This window comes from Podarcis liolepis, assembly GCF_965112155.1.
Source record: "Podarcis liolepis genome assembly, chromosome: 14".
Lineage (NCBI taxonomy): Eukaryota > Metazoa > Chordata > Lepidosauria > Squamata > Lacertidae > Podarcis > Podarcis liolepis.
Window position 1 is genome coordinate 44,183,257 of NC_139569.1, and position 20,380 is coordinate 44,203,636.

The window sequence follows — 20,380 nt, forward strand, 5'->3', positions numbered from 1 at the left end:
AAAGATCCCTAGAGAGTGCTGGAAGGTACGAAAGGAATGACTCTCCACCCTCAACATACACAAAGCAGTTTTTGTTGTTGTATTTTTTATAAGAAGTGAATGTTCTAAGCCACTTTGGGTACAGCTCAATGTGGAAAGGCAGCATATAAACTCAACTAATTATATGGCATTAGATGCAGATGAAAAGAGGCAGTTTTGAACACCCATTTCTAAGGGCATGCTGTGTCCAAATAAAATAAAATAAAAGTTCCGGACAGACAGAGCCATATCCAAGAAAGTCATTCTATTAGCACAGGGGTGAGGAAGCTCTGGTCCACTGTTCAATCCCCCAAACCATACCCACTTGTCCATCAGCTGATGACATTGGGTGATGTTGGATGATGGGCTAAAGGGATGGGGTTAAATCCTGCTGCATGGCACTTTGGCAGAACATTCCCTACAGCCACCAGGATTGAATCCTTTCCTTATCAGCCGATGAGCAGAGAGTGCAGCTCTGGAGTGCTCTGCTTTGGCGCAGGTCAGCTTGGACATCCTTTAGTCACCTGATGTCATTGTGGTGTCAGAAGATTGACAGGTGGATGGCCTCTCGTTGTCTAGTGCCATCTTCTCTTGGGCTTCAGGTGGCAGAATGTCTTGAGCAGACACTGCATGCCTGCACACGTGTGTGTGTGTGTGTGTGTGTGTGTACACGAGTACAGACACACAGACTGATCTATGCACCTAGGACACTGAAGAGTGAATTGGTAAAGTGGAGTGTACCACTCCAGACTGCAGGTTGGTATGGTTAAAAAACACACAACTTTGTTCATGTTGAGCATTAGCAACTGAGGAACTAACTGGGAAGAGATCTGTACAGTGGTGCCTTGGGTTACAGACTGCTTCAGGTTACATATGCTTCAGGTTACAGACTCCGCTAACCCTGAAATAGTACCACAGGTTAAGAACTTTGCTTCAGGATGAGAACAGAAGTCATGCTCCGGCGGTGCAGTGGCAGCAGGAGGCCCCATTAGCTAAAGTGGTGCTTCAGGTTAAGAACAGTTTCAGGTTAAGAACGGACCTCCAGAACGAATTAAGTACTTAACCTGAGGTACCACTGTACAAGCATGCAGTAGCTGCTGAGTGAGTTGCTGGAGAATTTGGACCAATGACATTGCAGTATGCAGATCAGCAGAATCTCCAACCTCCTGCTGCACCCCAAGAAGCAGGAGGCCCCAGAGAAACTGCCTAAGTCTGCACACATGCCATACACTTAATGTATGTGACTTAGTTGGTTAAGGGCGCTGTGCGGTGTAAACTGCAGATCCCAGGATTCATGTGCTTTAAATATATGGAGTGCATGCAGCCTAAGCCTCAATTGGCTTGGTTTTTTTTCTTTCTAATAACACCAGTGAGGAGGATGAGGAGGAAGAGCGGAGCAAGAAAAAGGTGCTGGCCATGAAAAGGGGCTCAGAATCCTCGTCTGAGGAGGGCAGCCCATCCGAGAGCAGCTCGTCGGAGTCTGATTCTGGCTCCGAAGCAGAGGAACCCCACTTGGAGAAAGAAGTGAAAAAGAAAAGGACGGTGAGTGGCGTGGGGTCATGAAATCTGCCAGCTCTGGTGTCTTTTTGGTGCAGCCACTAAGCTTGGTCAGTCCTCATTGGGCAATTTTATGGGCTTGCCCCTTTCTAAGGATGATTTGTTCCCCCAAGCCTGTTCAGGCCTCCCTTATTGGCAAAACCTATTTGGTGTTTCACAACTTTCTGACTAGTTGCAGGACCTTAGCCAGACCTAGCAGAGTAAACGCAGAATCCACGGAAGCAACTGGCGACTTGGCTGCAGACAGGATAGATGAAGCAGGAACCAGGAACTTGTAGTTAGGTGTTTATTATATACAGTAGACTATTTACAGGAACAGAACACAGATCTTTTGCTAGCTCTCTCTGACACGACTCACAACTCCTACACTGACACACTGACACACAGAACTCTGAATACTGAACTAACACATTCCAGTTAGTAGGCCATTAATTATCACTCCCTTGAGAGAGCTTGACCAATCAGGGAGTTGTCTCCATGTCTCTGTTATCACCAGGCAGACTTACTCCTTCACATGACCTTCTGGCTGTCTGCCAAACCTTAATTGACTCTGTGTGAGTAGCTGCACGTACACAGTTTCCCAACACCCCTTTTGTGCCTGGATGGTGCTATTTTGGCTATATGAGGACTGGCACTCAAAGAATCAGAGTTGGCTATTAGTAGCATATAATATGTTGGCTTCAAGTGGCGAGTGACATGGATGAGTATGAAGAGTGCTGTGCCTGGCAGAATTGACTGGGTTTAGGACTGGCTGTGCCAATGCAGAAAACACAAAGTTAATGCTTTCCTAATTTTTCCTCTGTCTTGTCTTTCAGCCTCCCAGCAGCAAGCCTGCTCCAAAAGCCCCCAAGAAAGGGGTAAAGGAGATTTCCTTGCTTGACCTGGATGACTGTAAGTGTTGCCCCCTTAACAGTTTCCCCCTTCCCAGGAAACACTGGGAATTGTAGCTCTGTGAGGGGCATAGGGGTCTCCTAAAAACTATTAGCCCCCTTAAGAAATTACAGTTCTCAGGATTTTCTGGAAGAAGCCATGATTGTTAAAAGCCTAATGATACTGCTTTCAACATACACTGTGGATGGGGCCTAAAAGTTCACCTGGTGCGAGTATTTAAAATACTGTATTTTAAACAGTATTTTAATGATTCATTTCACAGTTGTAAACCTCTTAGAAGTCATTTTGCCCTGTAAGTGGTATGTAAACAATAAAATAAATGAACATTCATGGTCAGAATCACAGGGCATGTTCAGGAGCTTAACCCAATGTTTCTCAAACTTGGGTCCCCAGCTGTTTTTGGACTACAACTCCCATCATCCCTGACCACTGGTCCTGCTAGGTAGGGATGATGGGAGTTATAGTCCAAAAACAACTAGGTACCCAAGTTTGAGAAACACTGGGCTTAACTTATTCCCACCATACCATGGTCCCAGCAAAAATCTTCCCCTTCCCCTGACATTCCTTAGGATGGATGCTGCAGTTGACCCCTTCCGTACTTGGGGAAATAATTTTAATTTTAATGGTGGATTCGAATCCTAAGATTACAGAAAATGCAGCCAAGGATCTTGCTTTAGTCAAAATCGTATTTTTAGAAAACTATTTCTGCTTATTCGTGGGTTTTGTCATATTTTGCTTTTAAAAGGTACAACTTGTGTGCAGGTATATTTAGTCTTTCTCACCGCTGAGGCTCTCTTGATAAAGCTTATGCTGTGTTTGGTGCCCATGGCCTGTAGACCAAATAAGCTGAAACCCGGATTAGCTATTGACACCAAAATCTCCTGCGTTAAATAGCAACTGGGAAGTGGAGAGGTTTGCATCAAGGACACAGTGTGGGCGACAGGCTCGACACACCTGCAGCTCTGATCCTGATTTGGGGGGGGGGAGTGTCATCATAACTATTTTTAGAAGAGCAAAAGCAGACAAATTAAATGCATGCATGCCTGCTCTAATTTGGGAGAGGGATGTAGTTCTCTGGTGATAGAAGATCCCAGATTTAATCCTCAGCATCCCCAGGTAGGTTAGGGCTGGAAACATTCTTCCTGGAAATCCTTGGAGAGGGAGCTGAGCTAGATGGACCAAAGATCCGACTTGCTATAAGGCAACAAGTTCCTGTGTTGTCCTGAGATGGGCCTGAATAATTGCTTTCAAAGAAGGTCACCTGCTGTGAATTCACTCTGTGTGCTTTGTCACTGGGAGGAAGCCTGTCTTTGCAGAGATGCAGCAGGTGACGACTTCTTCCAAGGTCAAGTTATGCTTAGCAGGTCTGTCTGCAACTGGACCATTCAGCAACTCCTGGTAGAGAGTGGCAACTGTTACACTGCAGCATACAGTGGTGCCTCGCAAGACGAAAAGAATCCGTTCTGTGACTCTCTTCGTCTAGCGGTTTTTTTTCGTCTTGCGAAGCAAGCCCATTGAAAGATTAGCGGATTAGTGTTATTAGAGGTTTTTAGAGGCTTTTAGCGGCTTATCTGCTGATCGGATCAGCTGATAAGCGGCTTAGGGCTGTTAGCGGCTTTTAGCTGCTTTTAGCGGCTTATCTGCTGATCGGATCAGCTGATAAGCGGCTTAGCAGCTTAGAAAAAAGGGGGGGGGAACAGCAGGAACTCGCAAGACATTGTCGTCTTGCGAAGCAAGCCCATAGGAGATTCGTTTTGCGAAGCACCTCCAAAACGAAAAACTCTTTCGTCTAGTGAGTTTTCCGTCTTGCGAGGCATTCGTCTTGCGGGGCACCACTGTATTGGAGACTCATAGGGACCCATGCTTAAATTCATGATCTGTGCCCCGGCCAAAGTTTTGGAATGACTGCTTTACAGGTTGCCATAGAGCAGGTGATCTGTCCATGGTGCTGGAAAGACTTTTTTGTATACCGTGTGTGTGTGTGTGCGCGCGCGCACGCACGCACACACACACACACACACACACACTCGCATCTGACTCTAGACACTTTTATTTTTTCCCCATAGAGCAGGTCTTGTTGACTTGCCATTCTCTCTTCCCAACCCAAATTGTGAAAGCTCCAGATCTAGAAGTTTATTAACGCCTTTGTTTCCTGCTTCTCTGCCCCACAGTCACACCGCCTCCCCCACAGCCAGTTGCCTCCAGCCCTGCAGTTTCCACCAGCCTAGTGACCGACCTTGAGGGACTCACCCTGACTGACACTTCTCTAGCGGCTGCTGTAAGTGATCTCAGTTTATTTATATCGCACTCTCTCAATTTATCTGTCTTACCTTTTTAAATCTTCCCTTTCCTTCAAAGAAGCTCGCACAATGCGCAATTCTTTCTTCCATCTGTTTGACAACAACCCTGTGAGGTAGATTTGGCCTAGAGCGTGTGATTGGCCTAGGCCCTAGGGCATCCAGTGAACATCACAGTTCAGTGGGAATTTGAACATAGCACTAACATAATGCTACGTGAATGTTCCGGCAGCTCTCCCTCTCCTTCCCCGCTCCGAGCAACCCTCTAAATATCTTCCAGGTGTCCTCCCAACCCTTTGGAGCAGATTTGGAGTGTGTGTAGGGAGAACATAAGGGGAGGAAAGTGAAGGACACTGTTGTGCAAGTGGGGGCCACTAGGGGGCGCATTGGAAGATGCCCGACAATACCATCTCTCCGACCCACACGGGGTAATTAAGAGGCTGTTATGGGAGTAGGGAGCCTCCCTTGTTGCCCCAAGGAAATGGGGAACACTGCCCTTGCCTGCTGTGCCCATAAATCACCCCCTAATTCAAAAGAAGGGGGTGAGGGCCCTAGGCAGAATGCCCCCGTGTGGACCTCGGCTCTCCTGGATGCTGTCTCTGATCGTGCACTAGCTGCAGCAATTTGGAATAATTCCATCCTGCCTCTCCTCATTGCACTTTAGCCTGCCTGAATCTCCCCATTTCTTCCTTCCTTCCTCTCCTGCTTTGCAGATGATCAGTCCTGTGTTTGGCGCTGTGAAGACGTATGAGCTGCTGCATCGCATGACGGGAGAGGGGCTGTCTGTCGAGTATTACTTCAGCCGACAGCCTTTCACCCCTGATTCCCGTATGGTGGCTGTGCAGATCCAGATCTCCAATAACACCGCTGCTGAGGTGAAGAACATCCGTGTGAATGAGCCCAAGCTACTCTCAGGCATGCGTGTCCAGGAGTTCAAGGAGATCGGTAGGATCTATGTGAGCATGGGTACATGCATGCGCTTGGGAGTCAGCAGGCAGCCATGCTTTTTGCTGGCTCCTTCTGGGGTAGTCAGCTGGGTCTGAGAATGTTACCTACCCCCTAGCAAGCCTAGCTGATACTTATTTATATATTTTATTCCATTTATATCCTACCTATTCTCCAGGGAAGGGACACGGGTGGCGCTGTGGTCTAAACCACAGAGCCTAGGACTTGCCGATCAGAAAGTCAGCGGTTCGAATCCCCGCGACGGGGTGAGCTCCCGTTGCTCAGTCCCTGCTCCTGCCAACCCAGCAGTTCAAAAGCACATCAAAGTGCAAGTAGATAAATAGGTACCACTCTGGTGGGAAGGTAAACGGCGAAGTGCAAGTAGATAAATAGGTACCACTCCGACAGGAAGGTAAATGGCGTTTCCATGCACTGCTCTGCTTTGCCAGAAGCGGCTTAGTCATGCTGGCCACATGACCCGGAAGCTGTATGCCGGCTCCCTTGGCCAATAAAGCGAGATGAGTGCCGCAACCCCGGAGTCGGCCATGACTGGACCTAATGGTCAGGGATCCCTTTACCTTTATTCTCCAGGGATCTTGAGGTAGCTTATGTGTTTCTCATGGTTCTGTCTCTCATTTTTATCCTCACAACAACCCTGTGAGGTGGGGGGAGAGAGAAACTGACGGGCCCAAAGTCACTCACTGAGTTTTGTGGCTGAATGGGGGTTTAGACTCTGGTCTCCCAGGTCCTAGTTCAACACTCTAACCACTACACCAGGCACTAGTCTGAGTGTGTCTCTTGTGATTAGAACCACTGCTGTTTGGCTTGGGGAAAAGAATCACAACAGCATAGGAGTTGGGCCATTTCCCTTTTATGTTAGCCTCTGGGCCATTTGGAACAGCAACATTGGCACTGTTTCTAAAGTTCTGGTGCGAGTGCCGTCGCATCAGAGGGAAATATCTGCAGACTTGCAGGAAACCAGAAGTTTTCAGAAGTGCAACCCTATCCCCCCAAACCCACTAGGGGGCTGATCCTCAAAAATCAGCCTAGTGATGACTCAGGGCATTCAGTAGCCATAGAAAGAATTGACTGACATTTGGGTGGAAATGGGGTTTGGAATGGAGCACCCAGACTTTTTGTCGCAGGTCCAACATGTATTGCTTAATGAAACTGGAGGGGTTGTTGAACCCGCCCTAAGGTACTTTGGAGCCTCCTGGTGCAAGGTGCGAGATGGGGGCAACCCTAACATCTCACTTGGGTCCTTTTCTCCTGGGCTTGCAGAGTCTTTGGCACCTGGTGAAACAGTCAGTGTTGCTATGGGCATAGACTTTTGTGACTCGACCCAGGCAGCCAGCTTCCAGCTCTGGTGAGTACCTCTCCTCCTTCATTTTGTGCAAAGCAATGGCTGTGTTCTCAGCAATGAGCAGACCAAAGCATCACCACTGTAAGAGAATAGCAGGAGCTCAGCTCTGCTCCCAAGAGTACAATAACTCCATATACAGCAATATTTTGCCATTCTCTCCACTAGCTTATAGAATCATAGAATCATAGAATCATGGAGTTGGAAGAGACCACAAGGGCCATCGAGTCCAACCCCCTGCCAAGCAGGAAACACCATCAGAGCACTCCTGACATATGGTTGTCAAGCCTCTGCTTAAAGACCTCCAAAGAAGGAGACCCCACCACACTCCTTGGCAGCAAATTCCACTGTCGAACAGCTCTTACTGTCAGGAAGTTCTTCCTAATGTTTAGGTGGAATCTTCTTTCTTGTAGTTTGGATCCATTGCTCCGTGTCCGCTTCTCTGGAGCAGCAGAAAACAACCTTTCTCCCTCCTCTATGTGACATCCTTTTATATATTTGAACATGGCTATCATATCACCCCTTAACCTCCTCTTCTCCAGGCTAAACATGCTCAGCTCCCTTAGCCGTTCCTCATAAGGCATCGTTTCCAGGCCTTTGACCATTTTGGTTGCCCTCCTCTGGACACGTTCCAGTTTGTCAGTGTCCTTCTTGAATTGTGGTGCCCAGAACTGGACACAGTACTCCAGCTTCATGTCTACCTTGTCCTTGCTACCTCACTGATAGGTCGATCCTTTCTGTGCTACAAGCTGAATATTGCTGCTACTAAATAATAATAATATTTATACTTCTACTTGTTTGTTTGTTTGCAGCAGGTGGGGGTGTATGAGAGAGCTTCCTGCTGGTGACCTTAGTCAATGGTCTGCATGTCATGAATTCTACTCATATTGATCCAGAGCAGATTCCAACATATAGTTAGCAGAGTAAAAACTTAAACACGTTGCAAGATTCCCCAAAAATAGACCAGAGGCAATTAATACTTCATCCAGTAGAGCTTTACTACTACTGAAGGCAAATGAGCATAATGGTCACAAATTCAATACATTCAGGATTGGCACTGTCCATAAGAAATCCAGTTGCAGTAGACTTAACTTAAACTTGCAATAACTTACAATAAGATTAAAACCCTAACACTAAGCATACTATATACAGAACACCACACAAGAAGGAAAGAGAGATAGAAAGTGAAACAAAGGCTCCTTCTGGCCCTACTTTTATGTTCAGCATGACCTTGACAGAAAGAGTTAACAGAACCAGTTTAAGCCAGCTGTACTCAGCTTCTCTGAAGGAATAACCTAAACATCATGCACCTGCAGCTTGTCTCTAGGCAGAATAGAAACTTACGTTTCAGGTAGAAACTTCCAGCTTGCACCAGTCTCTTTCACACAGAGAAGCTTCCAGAACCCTCTTGAATTACTTGGAATAGGAAATATTTCTACACATCAGATCAATACTTTCCGTACCAAGAAATGCAAACTGACACTGTGATATGCTTTGGTTTTACTTTCTTGAAATATATATATATATATATGCAGATTAGAAGGAGGCCTGCAAAAACAGATAACATATCTGTTATCTGCTTCTTATAGAGTGGGAGGGAGACTGACTCATGCAAATACATAGAGGCAATGAGTTCTACATTTAAGGAGCCGCCACCAAAAATGGATAGATGTGTGAGACCACAGACATTTTGGTTTAAGTTAGAGATTGCTATGCAGAGCAATAAAAGATCAATTTGATGTTTAAAAAAAGATAAACAGGGGAACAAAATACAAGTGTTTGAAAGTAAGATTTTAAAACGATCTCAGGAAGACAGAGGAAGACAATTCAAGGACAGAAGACGGGGAACATGGCCATATCAGTGGAAACTGGTGGCTGTTGAGACTGGAGTGGGCTGCACCCAACAAAGTCCAACTCAGAGTAGACCCATTTGAATTAATGGGCCGAGTTTAGATGTGTCCATTACTTTAAATGGGTCTACTCTGAATAGGTCTAATACTGGATACAATCCAATGACAGACAGAGCCGGTTAATTCTAAGTTTTGCCTTCCTTCTTCTTCCTCTTCCCTGCCCATGGTCTATAAGGGCAACAGGAAGAAGAAGAAGAAGAGGAGTTTGGATTTGATATCCCACCTTTCACTCCCTTTAAGGAGTCTCAAAGCGGCTAACATTCTCCTTTCCCTTCCTCCCCCACAACAAACACTCTGTGAGGTGAGTGGGGCTGAGAGACTTCAGAGAAGTGTGACTGGCCCAAGGTCACCCAGCAGCTGCATGTGGAGGAGCGGAGACGCGAACCCGGTTCCCCAGATTACGAGACTACTGCTCTTAACTACTACACCACACTGGCTCCAACAGGAGCTTACAGGCAGTGGCCACCTGTTGGACTGGTTGCAAGTAAAAAGGCAGGTAGATGGGGGAATGGTTGAGGTTAGTGGGCCAGTGCCCCATTTGCCCTAAAGGCCATCATGAGTAGGAAAGGTAAGATAACTAGCCGAGGGTACAATAGCTGCAGGATAGATTACAGTGGTACCTCGGGTTAAGTACTTAATTTGTTCCGGAGGTCTGTTCTTAACCTGAAACTGTTCTTAACCTGAAGCACCACTTTAGCTACTGGGGCCTCCTGCTGCTGCCACGCCGCCGGAGCAAGGTTTCTGTTCTTATCCTGAAGCAAAGTTCTTAACGTGAAGCACTATTTCTGGGTTAGCGGAGTCTGTAACCTGAAGTGTATGTAACCTGAAGCGTATGTAACCCGAGGTACCACTGTATAGTGGTCTTAAGGAAATGTCCTGTTGTTCTTGGTGAAGCCAAGCTCATCTTGCGCGGTCTCTTTCTGCTTCCAGCACACACACGCGCCAGTTCTATGTGTCCATCCAGCCCCCAGTGGGGGAGCTCATGGCTCCTGTCTTCATGAGCGAGAATGAATTCAAAAAGGAGCAAGGTAAGTGTTATTTCTCTCCCCCCCCCCCCCGCCCAAACCAGCTGTAAAAGGAAGGAGCGCAGATTCTCGACAGCAGGCTCCAAACCCATAGCTTGGTAATGAAGACAGGATTGCACAGCCCTCTTCTCTGCTGGCCCACTCTGCCCCGGAAGAGAAGCGAGATCATACTAGGCAGGGGAGAATTGCCCTCGGCCATTCGGGCTTCCCTCCCCTCCCCTCAGCCCCCTCCCCACTGCCTCGCCCTAGTATAGCCATCTGTGGGGCGCTTTCCCCCTACAAAAAGGCTACCAGACTCAAAATCGTCATGGCTGTTTTCCTGCTACATCAAGAATACGATCTTATTCACATGTTCCTGGGAGTGAGCCCCACTGAGAATAGCAGGCCTTACTTCCAAGTAAACATATATAGGATTGTGCTGCATTTTGCATGCAGACCATGCTTCTCTTTTTGTGGGTTTCAGTGAGTTTCCCTACTCCTGTGATTTCCAATGGTTTTTTGCTCCGGGGGTAACTGGCCAGCGAGAGAGAAATGGGAGAGAGACCCACACGGGGAGGGCATTATTGGCTCTGCCCCCATACAAGAGCTGCCATCACCCTCTCGGGCTGTCCGCGGCTATGGGGGGAGCCCTTTTGGTTGGGGGCCGTGTTGGCAGCTGACGCTAATCATGTGTTTTGTTCTCCTCCGCTGCCTTGTGCATTCTGGCTTCTTCTTTTTCTTTAGAGCAACTGTTAAGGATAGGTGTGGGTAAGTCCCAGCACAGGTAGCTACATCCTGTGGATGCTGCAGCTGCTGTCTGCTCCTTGTAGCCGTAGTGCTAGCGCTGCTTCCACTGGGTAGTTTCTCTCCTTTTCTAGCCGTAGTAATAGCACTGCTTCTACCCAGGGGACTCTTCCCAACCCAGTAGCTGCAGATCCTTTAATTAGCACTGCTTTCACCGCAGACACACACGTCCTTCTCCTAACCTTAGCCTGGTGCAACTTGCACTGTAGACACACCCTATTTCTCCTGCTACTTTCCCGATCCCTTGCCCCTTTTCTCCATGCCCCCACCTACCAAATAGGTTGCAAACAGGGTAATAGAGGTCAGGAGGATGTAACCTTTCTAGCTTGCTAGTGCAATAAAGGATTTCCCGGCAGGCTGTTTGTCACCCCAGCAAGTAAGAATTGTCTCCATGTAACTAGTGCAGTGGATGCTTGGGTTGCAAACGTGATCCATGCGGGATGCACGTTCGCAACCCGCAGCTGCGCACGCGTGGGTTGTGATTTGGCGCTTCTGCGCATGCGCGACCGCCCAAACCCAGAAGTAACCCGTTCCGGTACTTGCGGGTTTCGGTGGTCCATAACCCAAAAAAACGCAACTTGAAGCATCTGTAACCCGAGGTATGACTGTATAGAGAACTTGTTTGAAGGGAGTAGCTGTTGGGTCTACCCACCCCAGCCTATTACAGATGTCAGTACACATGGGGAAACATTTAGGAAAGACTTCACCAACCTAGTGCCTTCTAGAGGTTGTTGGACTATAACGCCCATCAGTCCCCTGGGGTTGATGGGAGTTGTAGTCCAACAACCTCTAGAAGGCACCAGGTTGATGAAGGCTAATTTAGGAGGCTAGCAACTCTTTCTCGGTAGTGGCGCTCACCCTGTGGAACGCCCTCCCATCAGATGTCAAATAAATAAACAACTATCTGACTTCTAGAAGACATCTGAAGGCAGCCCTGGTTAGGGAAGCTTTTTAATATTTGATGTTTTAATATTCTGTTGGGAGCCACCCAGAGTGGCTGGGGAAACCCAGCCAGATGGGCAGGATATAAATAATAATAATAATAATAATTATTATTATTATTATTATTATTATTATTATTATTATTATTTTATTTCAAAAACTTTATTTTCAACTTTGCAAGGATGATTACAATTTCTACACCATATAAAATTTTAAGCTACTGCCCAGATGTTGCATGTCAGCTGTACATTGACAATACACACAGCAATAGGACAGTAAAGTTAGCAGTTATTAATTAATATTGATTAGCTAATTTTTCTTATGGTTTGGTGTAACCTATGAAGGCGTACCAGACACCAGACTGTGTGACTATTTTTAAGCTTTGCTTACTGAGCTCCACAGGAGTTTATGAGACAGACTCCAACAGAAGATGGATGACATATTGGCCCAGGGCTAAGTTTCCAAGTATTGACCCAAAAGCAAGGGGTGTACTTGGGTCTTTAATAACTTTGTTGGGAGGACCCAAAGGATCTGGCTCTCGGTCCAAGTTGGGCAGAAGTAAGGTGAATTCCAGTGCAGCAGACAAGGATAAAGGGGTCTAAAGCTGGAGTCTCTCATCACCCCTGACCACTAACCATGCTGGCTAGAGCCGAATAGAGGTGGACTTAAGGGCCACAGATTCTTGGCCTTGGGCTAGAGGAAGATGCATCATCAAAACTGGACAGGGGCCAAGATCCAAAAGCACAGGCACTCCCACACAGTTGTCCTTGCATCAGAGGCATGTTGTTCTGATTTAGGAGCAAGCACAGAGGCTAAGAATATAGAGGCGCTGGCAGACAGGGATTGGCTCTTGGGCATCAGCTGACAGAACACACAGGCAAGCTGATCTACAACCTAAGGAGCATCCTCAGAACTCAGTTTGCTAGGCTCTCAGTGAAAGGTTTTGGCATTGAAGCTTTGGTAAGGACACCAATGCCCACAAGCTTTTTTCCTTCTGATGGGCCACTAGGTTTTCTGCCTCTGCAGTAGAGTTGCATGTACTTTTGCATGCTGCTCCCCAGCCGTGAGAGAGACCAGCAGAGGGGCAGAGCTCCTCCTGAGCCCTTTCTGTACCTTCCCCTCCGCCTTCCCTTCTCCTTTTACCTTGGCAGAGCACCTGGCATCCCGTCGGCTGACGAAACTCCCTGCATGGTCCAGCAAGGCAGCCTTTTTGGCATGTTAATGCCCGGCACCCAGGCACCACTGCCTCTAATAACACTCCAAGCTGCACACCACTTTCTGCAAGCAGCGGGGCTTTCCGGGACAATTAACCCAAAGCCTCCTTGCTTGGAATGGCTGTTCGTAAGAACGCTAGGAATATAATCCTGTAGGGTGGGGGGATGCTTTTGCTTTATGAGGGCCCCTTCCTGAAGATTAAAAAACACACAAAAATACACCTATACCCTCCCTTGGACACATAGTACACTTCCGTTTGGAAACTCTTGGCTTATATAGATATTACAACATACATCACTCTTATGTCTTCTTTTCAGATAGCCCCCATCAGTACCTCTTGTTCAGCTAAGCTACAATGGGGACTCATTTAGATCCTGGATAGAACGGGGTAGGGTGTGTCAAACTAGAATTGCCCTGAACTCTGGATCTTGTAAGAATGTGCCCTTTGCAGCTCTCTTTGCAGCAATCAGAAGCTCTTAAGTTTGTCCTGCAAGCCTATAAGATGTGTTGGCAAATACCGTATTTTCTGCACCATAACACTCACTTTTTTCCTTCTAAAAGGTAAGGAAATGTCTGTGCGTGTTATGGAGGGAATGCCTACGGGTGGCATGCCTACGGATTTTCCTCCTCTAAAAACTACGTGCGTGTTATGGTCGGGTGCGTGTTATAGAGCGAAAAATACGGTAAATAAATAGGAATTGCTATTCACAGTGGAGTGTAACCACCCAATTGTATTGCAAAACCCAAGGTCGGTTTGATATTCATCAGAATCAACTTGCAAATCTTTTCCCAACAAGTATCACGTAGGGCTGCAGGTGTTGCATTACATATTTGAATATTTAGGCATATTTGAAACAAAAACAACAAAAAATCCACCCTGCCTGTAGAAAACTAGAATGGCAGGGATAACAGTTTAGCCTAGCTTTCTGCTTGACATTCTCTCCCCCCCCCCATGGAAACTTTTGATCATGCAACATCCTCCTCCCACATTTGCAGTCTGAAGTGATTCAGTCCATGAAGTCTTTCCACTTTCCACCTTGGAAGCCTGCATTCAAATCCTAGATTTAGGGTTTTGAATGCAGATCTGGTTCTAACTGTGGTCAGTGAACCATCTGTAGTGTAGACAACAATAATCCTAACCCAATAAGAAGTAAGGGGTTGAATGTGGACAGGTTTAGGCAAAATATTCAGGGTCAGGGCCATCTTTATTAAGCAAGTGCAGATAGCTACGTACACTGGGAAGGAACAACACAACAAATAGTGCTGCCGCTATTCTTGAAGGCCTCTAACACTGCTGCCTCTAACACATTATTATTTTAATAGATACTCTGCATGCATCCAAAATGGCAATTGTATGTAAACATTTCTTCACTGCAAATATTTTATATGCTGCTTTTCTGTTTAAATATGCTTCCAAAGTAGATCCACACCCCCCACCGAAAAAGCTAAAGCTTGAAACCTAATTTTGCTTTAGTTTTATAATAATATGCTAGTATACTCAGGGAGATGGGAGGAAGGAGACACAGCAGCATTTGGGGGCCCCACCTCCCCACAGCAGCAGCAAACTGGGAAACAGTTTATAAGGTCACCCCACTGGTTGTATCCACTATCAGATGGTAACCTTTGGGGCTGAGATTTATCTATTTATTTACAAGAAGTTTCTAGCCTTCCCTTCACCATATGATCCCGGTGTGGATTGTGATACAATAAAATGGTAACGCAGCATTATGATAAAGCCAATTTAACACAGCTTCTAAATTATTGTTATTATTGCTAATTAAATTTGTGTACCACCCTATACCCGCAGGTCTCAGGGCAGTTCACAAAAGCCAGATACAAATAGAGCATAGTCCTAGAGTACTCAGCGTTCTGGGTCTTGGGTCTTCTCACTTGCAGTAGGGGAAAAAATCCATTTCCCCCTGGGCAAGGTTTCCCAAACTTGGGTCTCCAGGTGTTTTTGGACTACAGTTCCCATCATCCCTGACCACTGGTCCTGCTAGCTAGGGATGATGGGAGTTGTAGTCCAAAAACACCTGGAGACCCAAGTTTGGCCAACACTGCCCTAAGGGAACAGATGAGTTTTCACCAAGCACCAAAACACCAAAAGTGTCAGCACCAATTGTGCCTCTAGGCCAGGGGTAAAGAACCTATGGTCCTCTGTACAGTGCTTTGCAAGTGGCATCGATCAGCTGCTCATCCACATGGGCAAACACAGGACACCTGTTATCATTGAGATATCAGGAGCTTGACAAGTGGATCACTCCACCCACCTGTCAGACTCGGACTGCAAGGGGTAGGGGAGATAAAAATCTGGTCCACTGGTCAGATCCAGTTCCCCACCCCTACTCTAGGCAGAGGGCAATCCACTGGCAGAGCACCAACATAGAGAAGACTCCTATCTCAAAGGTTGACCATGTGGTGCCTCCAGGTGTTCTTGGATTCCCAACTCCCATCAGCCTCAGCCAGCACAGCCCGTGGTCAGGGCTGATGGGAGTTGTAGTCCAACAACATCTGGAGGACACCATATTGGCTTCCCCTTGCCTATTCCATATCTCCATATAATGCCCTTCTCTAGGTGGTGGAAAGACAAGAAGGGCATCTCCTCTAGACCTAAGAACATGGGCAGGCTGCAACAGGAAAATTTGTACCCTTCAGATATTTGCATTAGCTACTGAGATTGCATTAGTCACTGTGGGCTGATGCCTTTGTCCTTAGAGGCATGGGTAGGGTATCCTATAGGGTGGAGTTGCCCAGGAAAAAAAATTTGAATAGTTGGAGACATTTGACCTGCAGATCTCAAGGATAGAAGCAGACATGGGGTGGCAAAATTCAAATCCTTCAGTTAACAGTATCAAATGTTTTTAGGAAATGGGAATTCCAGAATTGCATATGCAACCTGAAGTGGGAGCTGACGGGAAGCTACGCAAAGCATAGATCTCCCATTCTAGATTGGTTTGTATCCTAGACAGCCAGGACCCTTTCCTCCCAGGTCATACGCTGCCATTTGATGAATTTGTCTCCACCCAGATGTCTACTGTTCTTTTTTTCCCCTTTTCTACCTTCTTGTCCTCCAGGGAAGCTAACAGGGATGAGTGAAATCACAGAGAAGCTGACTCTACCTGACAAATGCCAGAGTGACCATGTGATTGTGCAACAGGTGACATCTGCAGCCAACGTTAGCCGTGTGCCTTGTGGCTCAGACAAGGAGTATCGGTAAGGAGATGGCTGCTAAGATCAATCTTGTCTCTGCTTCTTCTAAATAGTGAGGGTTGTGGCCTGCCAGAGGTTGCTGGACTACAACTCCCATCATCCCTCACCATTGGCCATGATGGCTGGGGCTGATGGGAATTGTAGTCCAACAAAACACATGGTGGGCCTCCAGTTTTCCATCCCTGTCCTAACCCCATATTTGCTTTCTTGGGTCACTTCCAATCCCCATCTGGATGTCTGACAACTTCTGTTACTGGTTCTGTTCTCAAATATTTACCCTTGATGCCCACAAATTTGCAGCTGTAGTTCCAGACTTTGATGGAACAAAGGAAATGTTGAAGCTACATGAAACCAGGATACCACACATTACAGCTGGGGCAATTAAATTACTGTCTACCTAGTGTTGCGCAGATCTCCCCTAATAGTAACATTTCAGAGCCTCACAGGTCTGATGTTTTGCAACATCAGCATTCAATTTTTTCTGAATTTTGGATCTAGCAGCCTTTCGTATAAGAATATCTAGGGCACTTAAAGTCTAGGCAGCTGGTTGCCCTTGAGACAGGATGTGATCTTCACTTCCTAGGAACACCACCCTCTCTTTAGTCTCTTAGCATTTCGTACCTCTCTAGGGACTGTAATCTCTATTGTCCTAGCATTTTCTGCATAGACAAAAATCTAGACTCATTACTCAGGTTTCAAACCACTTTTATATGCTATTCTTTTGGGGGCTTCTTCTTGGTGGAAACCAAAGGCCAAACTACAGAAAGGCTTGGCGGATCTTATGATGTCTTCTTTTTGGGAAATGTTCTTTAGGTATAAACAGCCCAATAAAAATGCAAACATGCTGAGGATGTGAGGGAGGGATTATTATTAATAATAATTTCATTTCTATATGGCTTTATACTTTTAAGAAAAAAATATCAAAGCAGTTTAAAGGTAAAGGACCCCTGACAGTTAACTCCAGTCGCAGATGACTCTGGGGTTGCGGTGCTTATCTCGCTTTACTGGCTGAGGGAGCCGACATTTGTCTACAGACAGTTTTTCCGGGTCATGTGGCCAGCATGACTAAGCCACTTCTGACAAAATGGAAACGCCGTTTACCTTCCCGCCGGAGCAGTGCCTATTTTATCTACTTGCACTTTTTGGCGTGCTTTCGAACTGCTAGGTTGGCAGGAGCTGGGACTGAACAATGGGAGCTCACCCCGTAGCAGGGATTCGAACCGCTGACCTTCCGATTGGCAAGCCCAAGAGGCTCAGTGGTTTATACCACAGCGCCACCCGCATCCCCCCGAAGCAGTTTACAACACATTAAAACATCGAATAAAAAATGAAGAATAAAACATTGCTGAAGAAAACCAATATAAAGCATACATTCAAAGCAACATAATTAACAGAAACTAAAATATTAACTTAAAGATTTCAAAATAGTACATTACAAAGAAAGTCAGCTACAGAATACACATTTAACACAGCAGAGTTAAGTGGGCGCGGGAATGAAAACATTGCTAAAGCAAGTTAAATATAAAATGCACATTTAAAGGTAAAGGGACCCCTGACCATTAGGTCCAGTCGCGGACGACTCTGGGGTTGCGGCGCTCATCTCGCTTTATTGGCCGAGGGAGCCGCCATACAGCTTCTGGGTCATGTTGCCAGCATGACCAAGCCGCTTCTGGCGAACCAGAGCAGCGCACGGAAACGCCATTTACCTTCCTGCTGGAGCGGTACCTATTTATCTACTTGCACTTTTGTGCCTTCGAACTGCTAGGTTGGCAGGAGCTGGGACCGAACAACGGGAGCTCACCCTGTCATGGGGATTCGAACCACCGACCTTCTGATCAGCAAGTCCTAGGCTCTGTGGTTTAACCCACAGCGCCACAACAGCACAATTAACAAAAGAATATAGCTGCTGCCAATCCTGCCAATGGTGGTTCAGGGTGGGTGGCACCTATGAAAACTCCGGCTCAGCGACCTACATCTGCACTAAAAGACAGCTGAGATGGTCTGTGACCACTTCAGCAGCCTCAGGTTTTTTGTAGCTGGAATCAATCAGGGCACCTCCTTCCCAGGTCAGGTGGAGGAAGGCCTGCAAGGCAGGGAGCAGGTCTTCCAGGACTCAGTGGGGAATTGAACTTGCCTTCCCCAACCTGGTACCCTGCAGTTGTTTTGAACTACTACTCCCAACCCATGCTGGCTGGGGCAGATGGGAGTTGCAGTCCAGAGCATCTACATGTTACTAGGCTGGGGAAATTTCACCAACTCGGGGTTTCCCAAACCTGTAGCTATTTTTGGACCACAGCTCCCATCATGCCTGGCCGGCAGCACCAGTGGTCAGAGGTGATGGGAATTGTAGTCACAAAACAGCTAGAGACCCAAGTTTGAGAAACACTGTTCTGACTACTTCACCATACTAAACCTTGTGACGTGCAGTCACCTTCTTGTTGGGTTGTTTCCCTCTGAACAGGTTCGCCGCCAAGACGGTCAGCAGTGGAAGTCTCATCCTCATCATGCTGGAGAAGAAGGCGGGCAGCGTGGCACAGCTCACTATCAACAGCGAGAAGATGTTGATTAGCACCATGCTAGTAAAGGACATTATCCACTCCTTGACGCAGTGACCAGAATGCTTCCTTCTCTCGTCATCACACCTACTTCAGTCATCCAGCTGTCCTTCCTTCCTGGGCTCAGCCATCTGTCTCCCTCCACCCAGCTTGTTGTGTGTCTCCCTGTCCCTATGTAAAATACAGGTCAAAGCTGAGATCAGGCAATGGGAAACAATCCACGTTAGAAAATAAGGTGCAGCCTCTGATGTGGATAAGAGACATTATTAGCTCAGCAACAAATTAGGGAAGCCTTTTGTAACCCGGTGCGTACTAGTTTTTGGAGTACAACTGGGAGGGCACCAGGTTACAAAAGGCTGAAACGGGTTATTGGGATGCTGAAGATTCCCTGTGACTCTGCCATCCTTGTTGTGAAGTGAGTCTCCTCCCTGTTTTTCTGTTCTATGGCTCTATTTATTATGGGCAGAGATCGTTCAATAAAAATTCTTCCTGGAATTGCAAATTCTGTTTCCTGGCTCGTCTGTATGGTGGCAAAAGTGAAACCTGAGACATCTCCTTTTGTTGCTCTTTCCCCATTATAACCTCTTCCATGGCTCCTCCAATGTAGAGCAGAAGGGCAAGAAACCACATGTATATGAGGACTGAGATTTCTGTTGATCTAACAACTGCCATAGTATTTTAAAAACACAATTGGTGCACATATAATATTGGTACATATGCAGACCTATCTGCTGGAATCATCATGTTGCTATTCCATTATTCAAATACCCAAAACGATGAGGGTTTTTAAAAATTTACCTTATTTCCAAAAATGAAATAAGAATCCGTTCCCATTTCTACTCTTACTATTTCTTTATGACAATGGACAACTTGAACTTGAGCTTAGTTGGGGTTCCTCCAGTTGACCTTATTTATTCAGCACAGAGATGTAACATTTCTGGATATTTTGAAGCCATGTAGGATTTTTTTAAAATAAAGGTCACTTTGTTACTTTAGGAACAAAAAGTGCATTACATATAAATTTACCATAGAATTATCGTGTCTGATATATTAAAAGTATAATTTATTCAGGCAATAATGACAAACTGAATTAATTTTTTTACATTTTTGTTAGCTCCATTTATAAGGAAACTAGAATATTTTTTGGTTCTGCCAGTTCATGAGGAGCAGGCAAATTTTTTTTTAAAGGAACCATCAACATTATAGTTTAAAAAATTATATTCTGAAAATTATTGTGTCTCCTCCAGTTCTCCACACCATCAGTCAGATATAAAGCACTCATTTCTATAACAAGAACTGAGGAAAAGAGGGGAGGGGGAACAAAACTCATGAATGTTACATGAAATTTAATCAGTCCCTCTTTCTAAGCCAGTAGTTATCAAACTTTTTTCTCTGGGCCAGACTTTCAGAATAAAAACTTGCTTGCAAAACACCAAATTTTTTATTTATAGAAAATATATTGGAAAACAAAAATAACAACTAGTAGTATTTGATTATTTATAACATAGAATGCAACTACTTTATAATACGACCATGGGACATCCAGAAGATATAAAACAATGCAGCTACATAAGAACATGAATCATTCTCAGAATATAATACTGATTGGCTTTGACTCTTCCTGCCATACTTGCTGTCGTCTCCTGCCACACCCTTTTGGGGACCACTGTTC

The 20,380-nt window shown here is 46.0% G+C and overlaps 1 protein-coding gene and 1 long non-coding RNA gene across 2 annotated transcripts in view; both read left to right on the plus strand.

The window, feature by feature from the left end:
* The window catches only part of AP3B2 (adaptor related protein complex 3 subunit beta 2), a 59,743-nt gene extending 40,533 nt beyond the window's left edge, over positions 1-19,210 (plus strand). The window contains exons 21-29 of the mRNA XM_083476191.1: positions 5-25; positions 1,389-1,560; positions 2,391-2,466; positions 4,638-4,744; positions 5,477-5,708; positions 6,990-7,074; positions 9,909-10,006; positions 16,018-16,156; positions 18,615-19,210. Of these exons, the coding sequence (XP_083332317.1) occupies positions 5-25; positions 1,389-1,560; positions 2,391-2,466; positions 4,638-4,744; positions 5,477-5,708; positions 6,990-7,074; positions 9,909-10,006; positions 16,018-16,156; positions 18,615-18,765 (1,081 nt within the window). The 3' untranslated portion in view covers positions 18,766-19,210. The remainder of the gene's footprint in view (positions 1-4; positions 26-1,388; positions 1,561-2,390; positions 2,467-4,637; positions 4,745-5,476; positions 5,709-6,989; positions 7,075-9,908; positions 10,007-16,017; positions 16,157-18,614) is intronic.
* Positions 11,883-14,842, plus strand: LOC310693689. Its single transcript, XR_014519330.1, has 2 exons — positions 11,883-13,449; positions 13,614-14,842. It is a non-coding gene; the product is annotated as an uncharacterized lncRNA (long non-coding RNA).
* Positions 19,211-20,380: the final 1,170 nt, after the last annotated feature.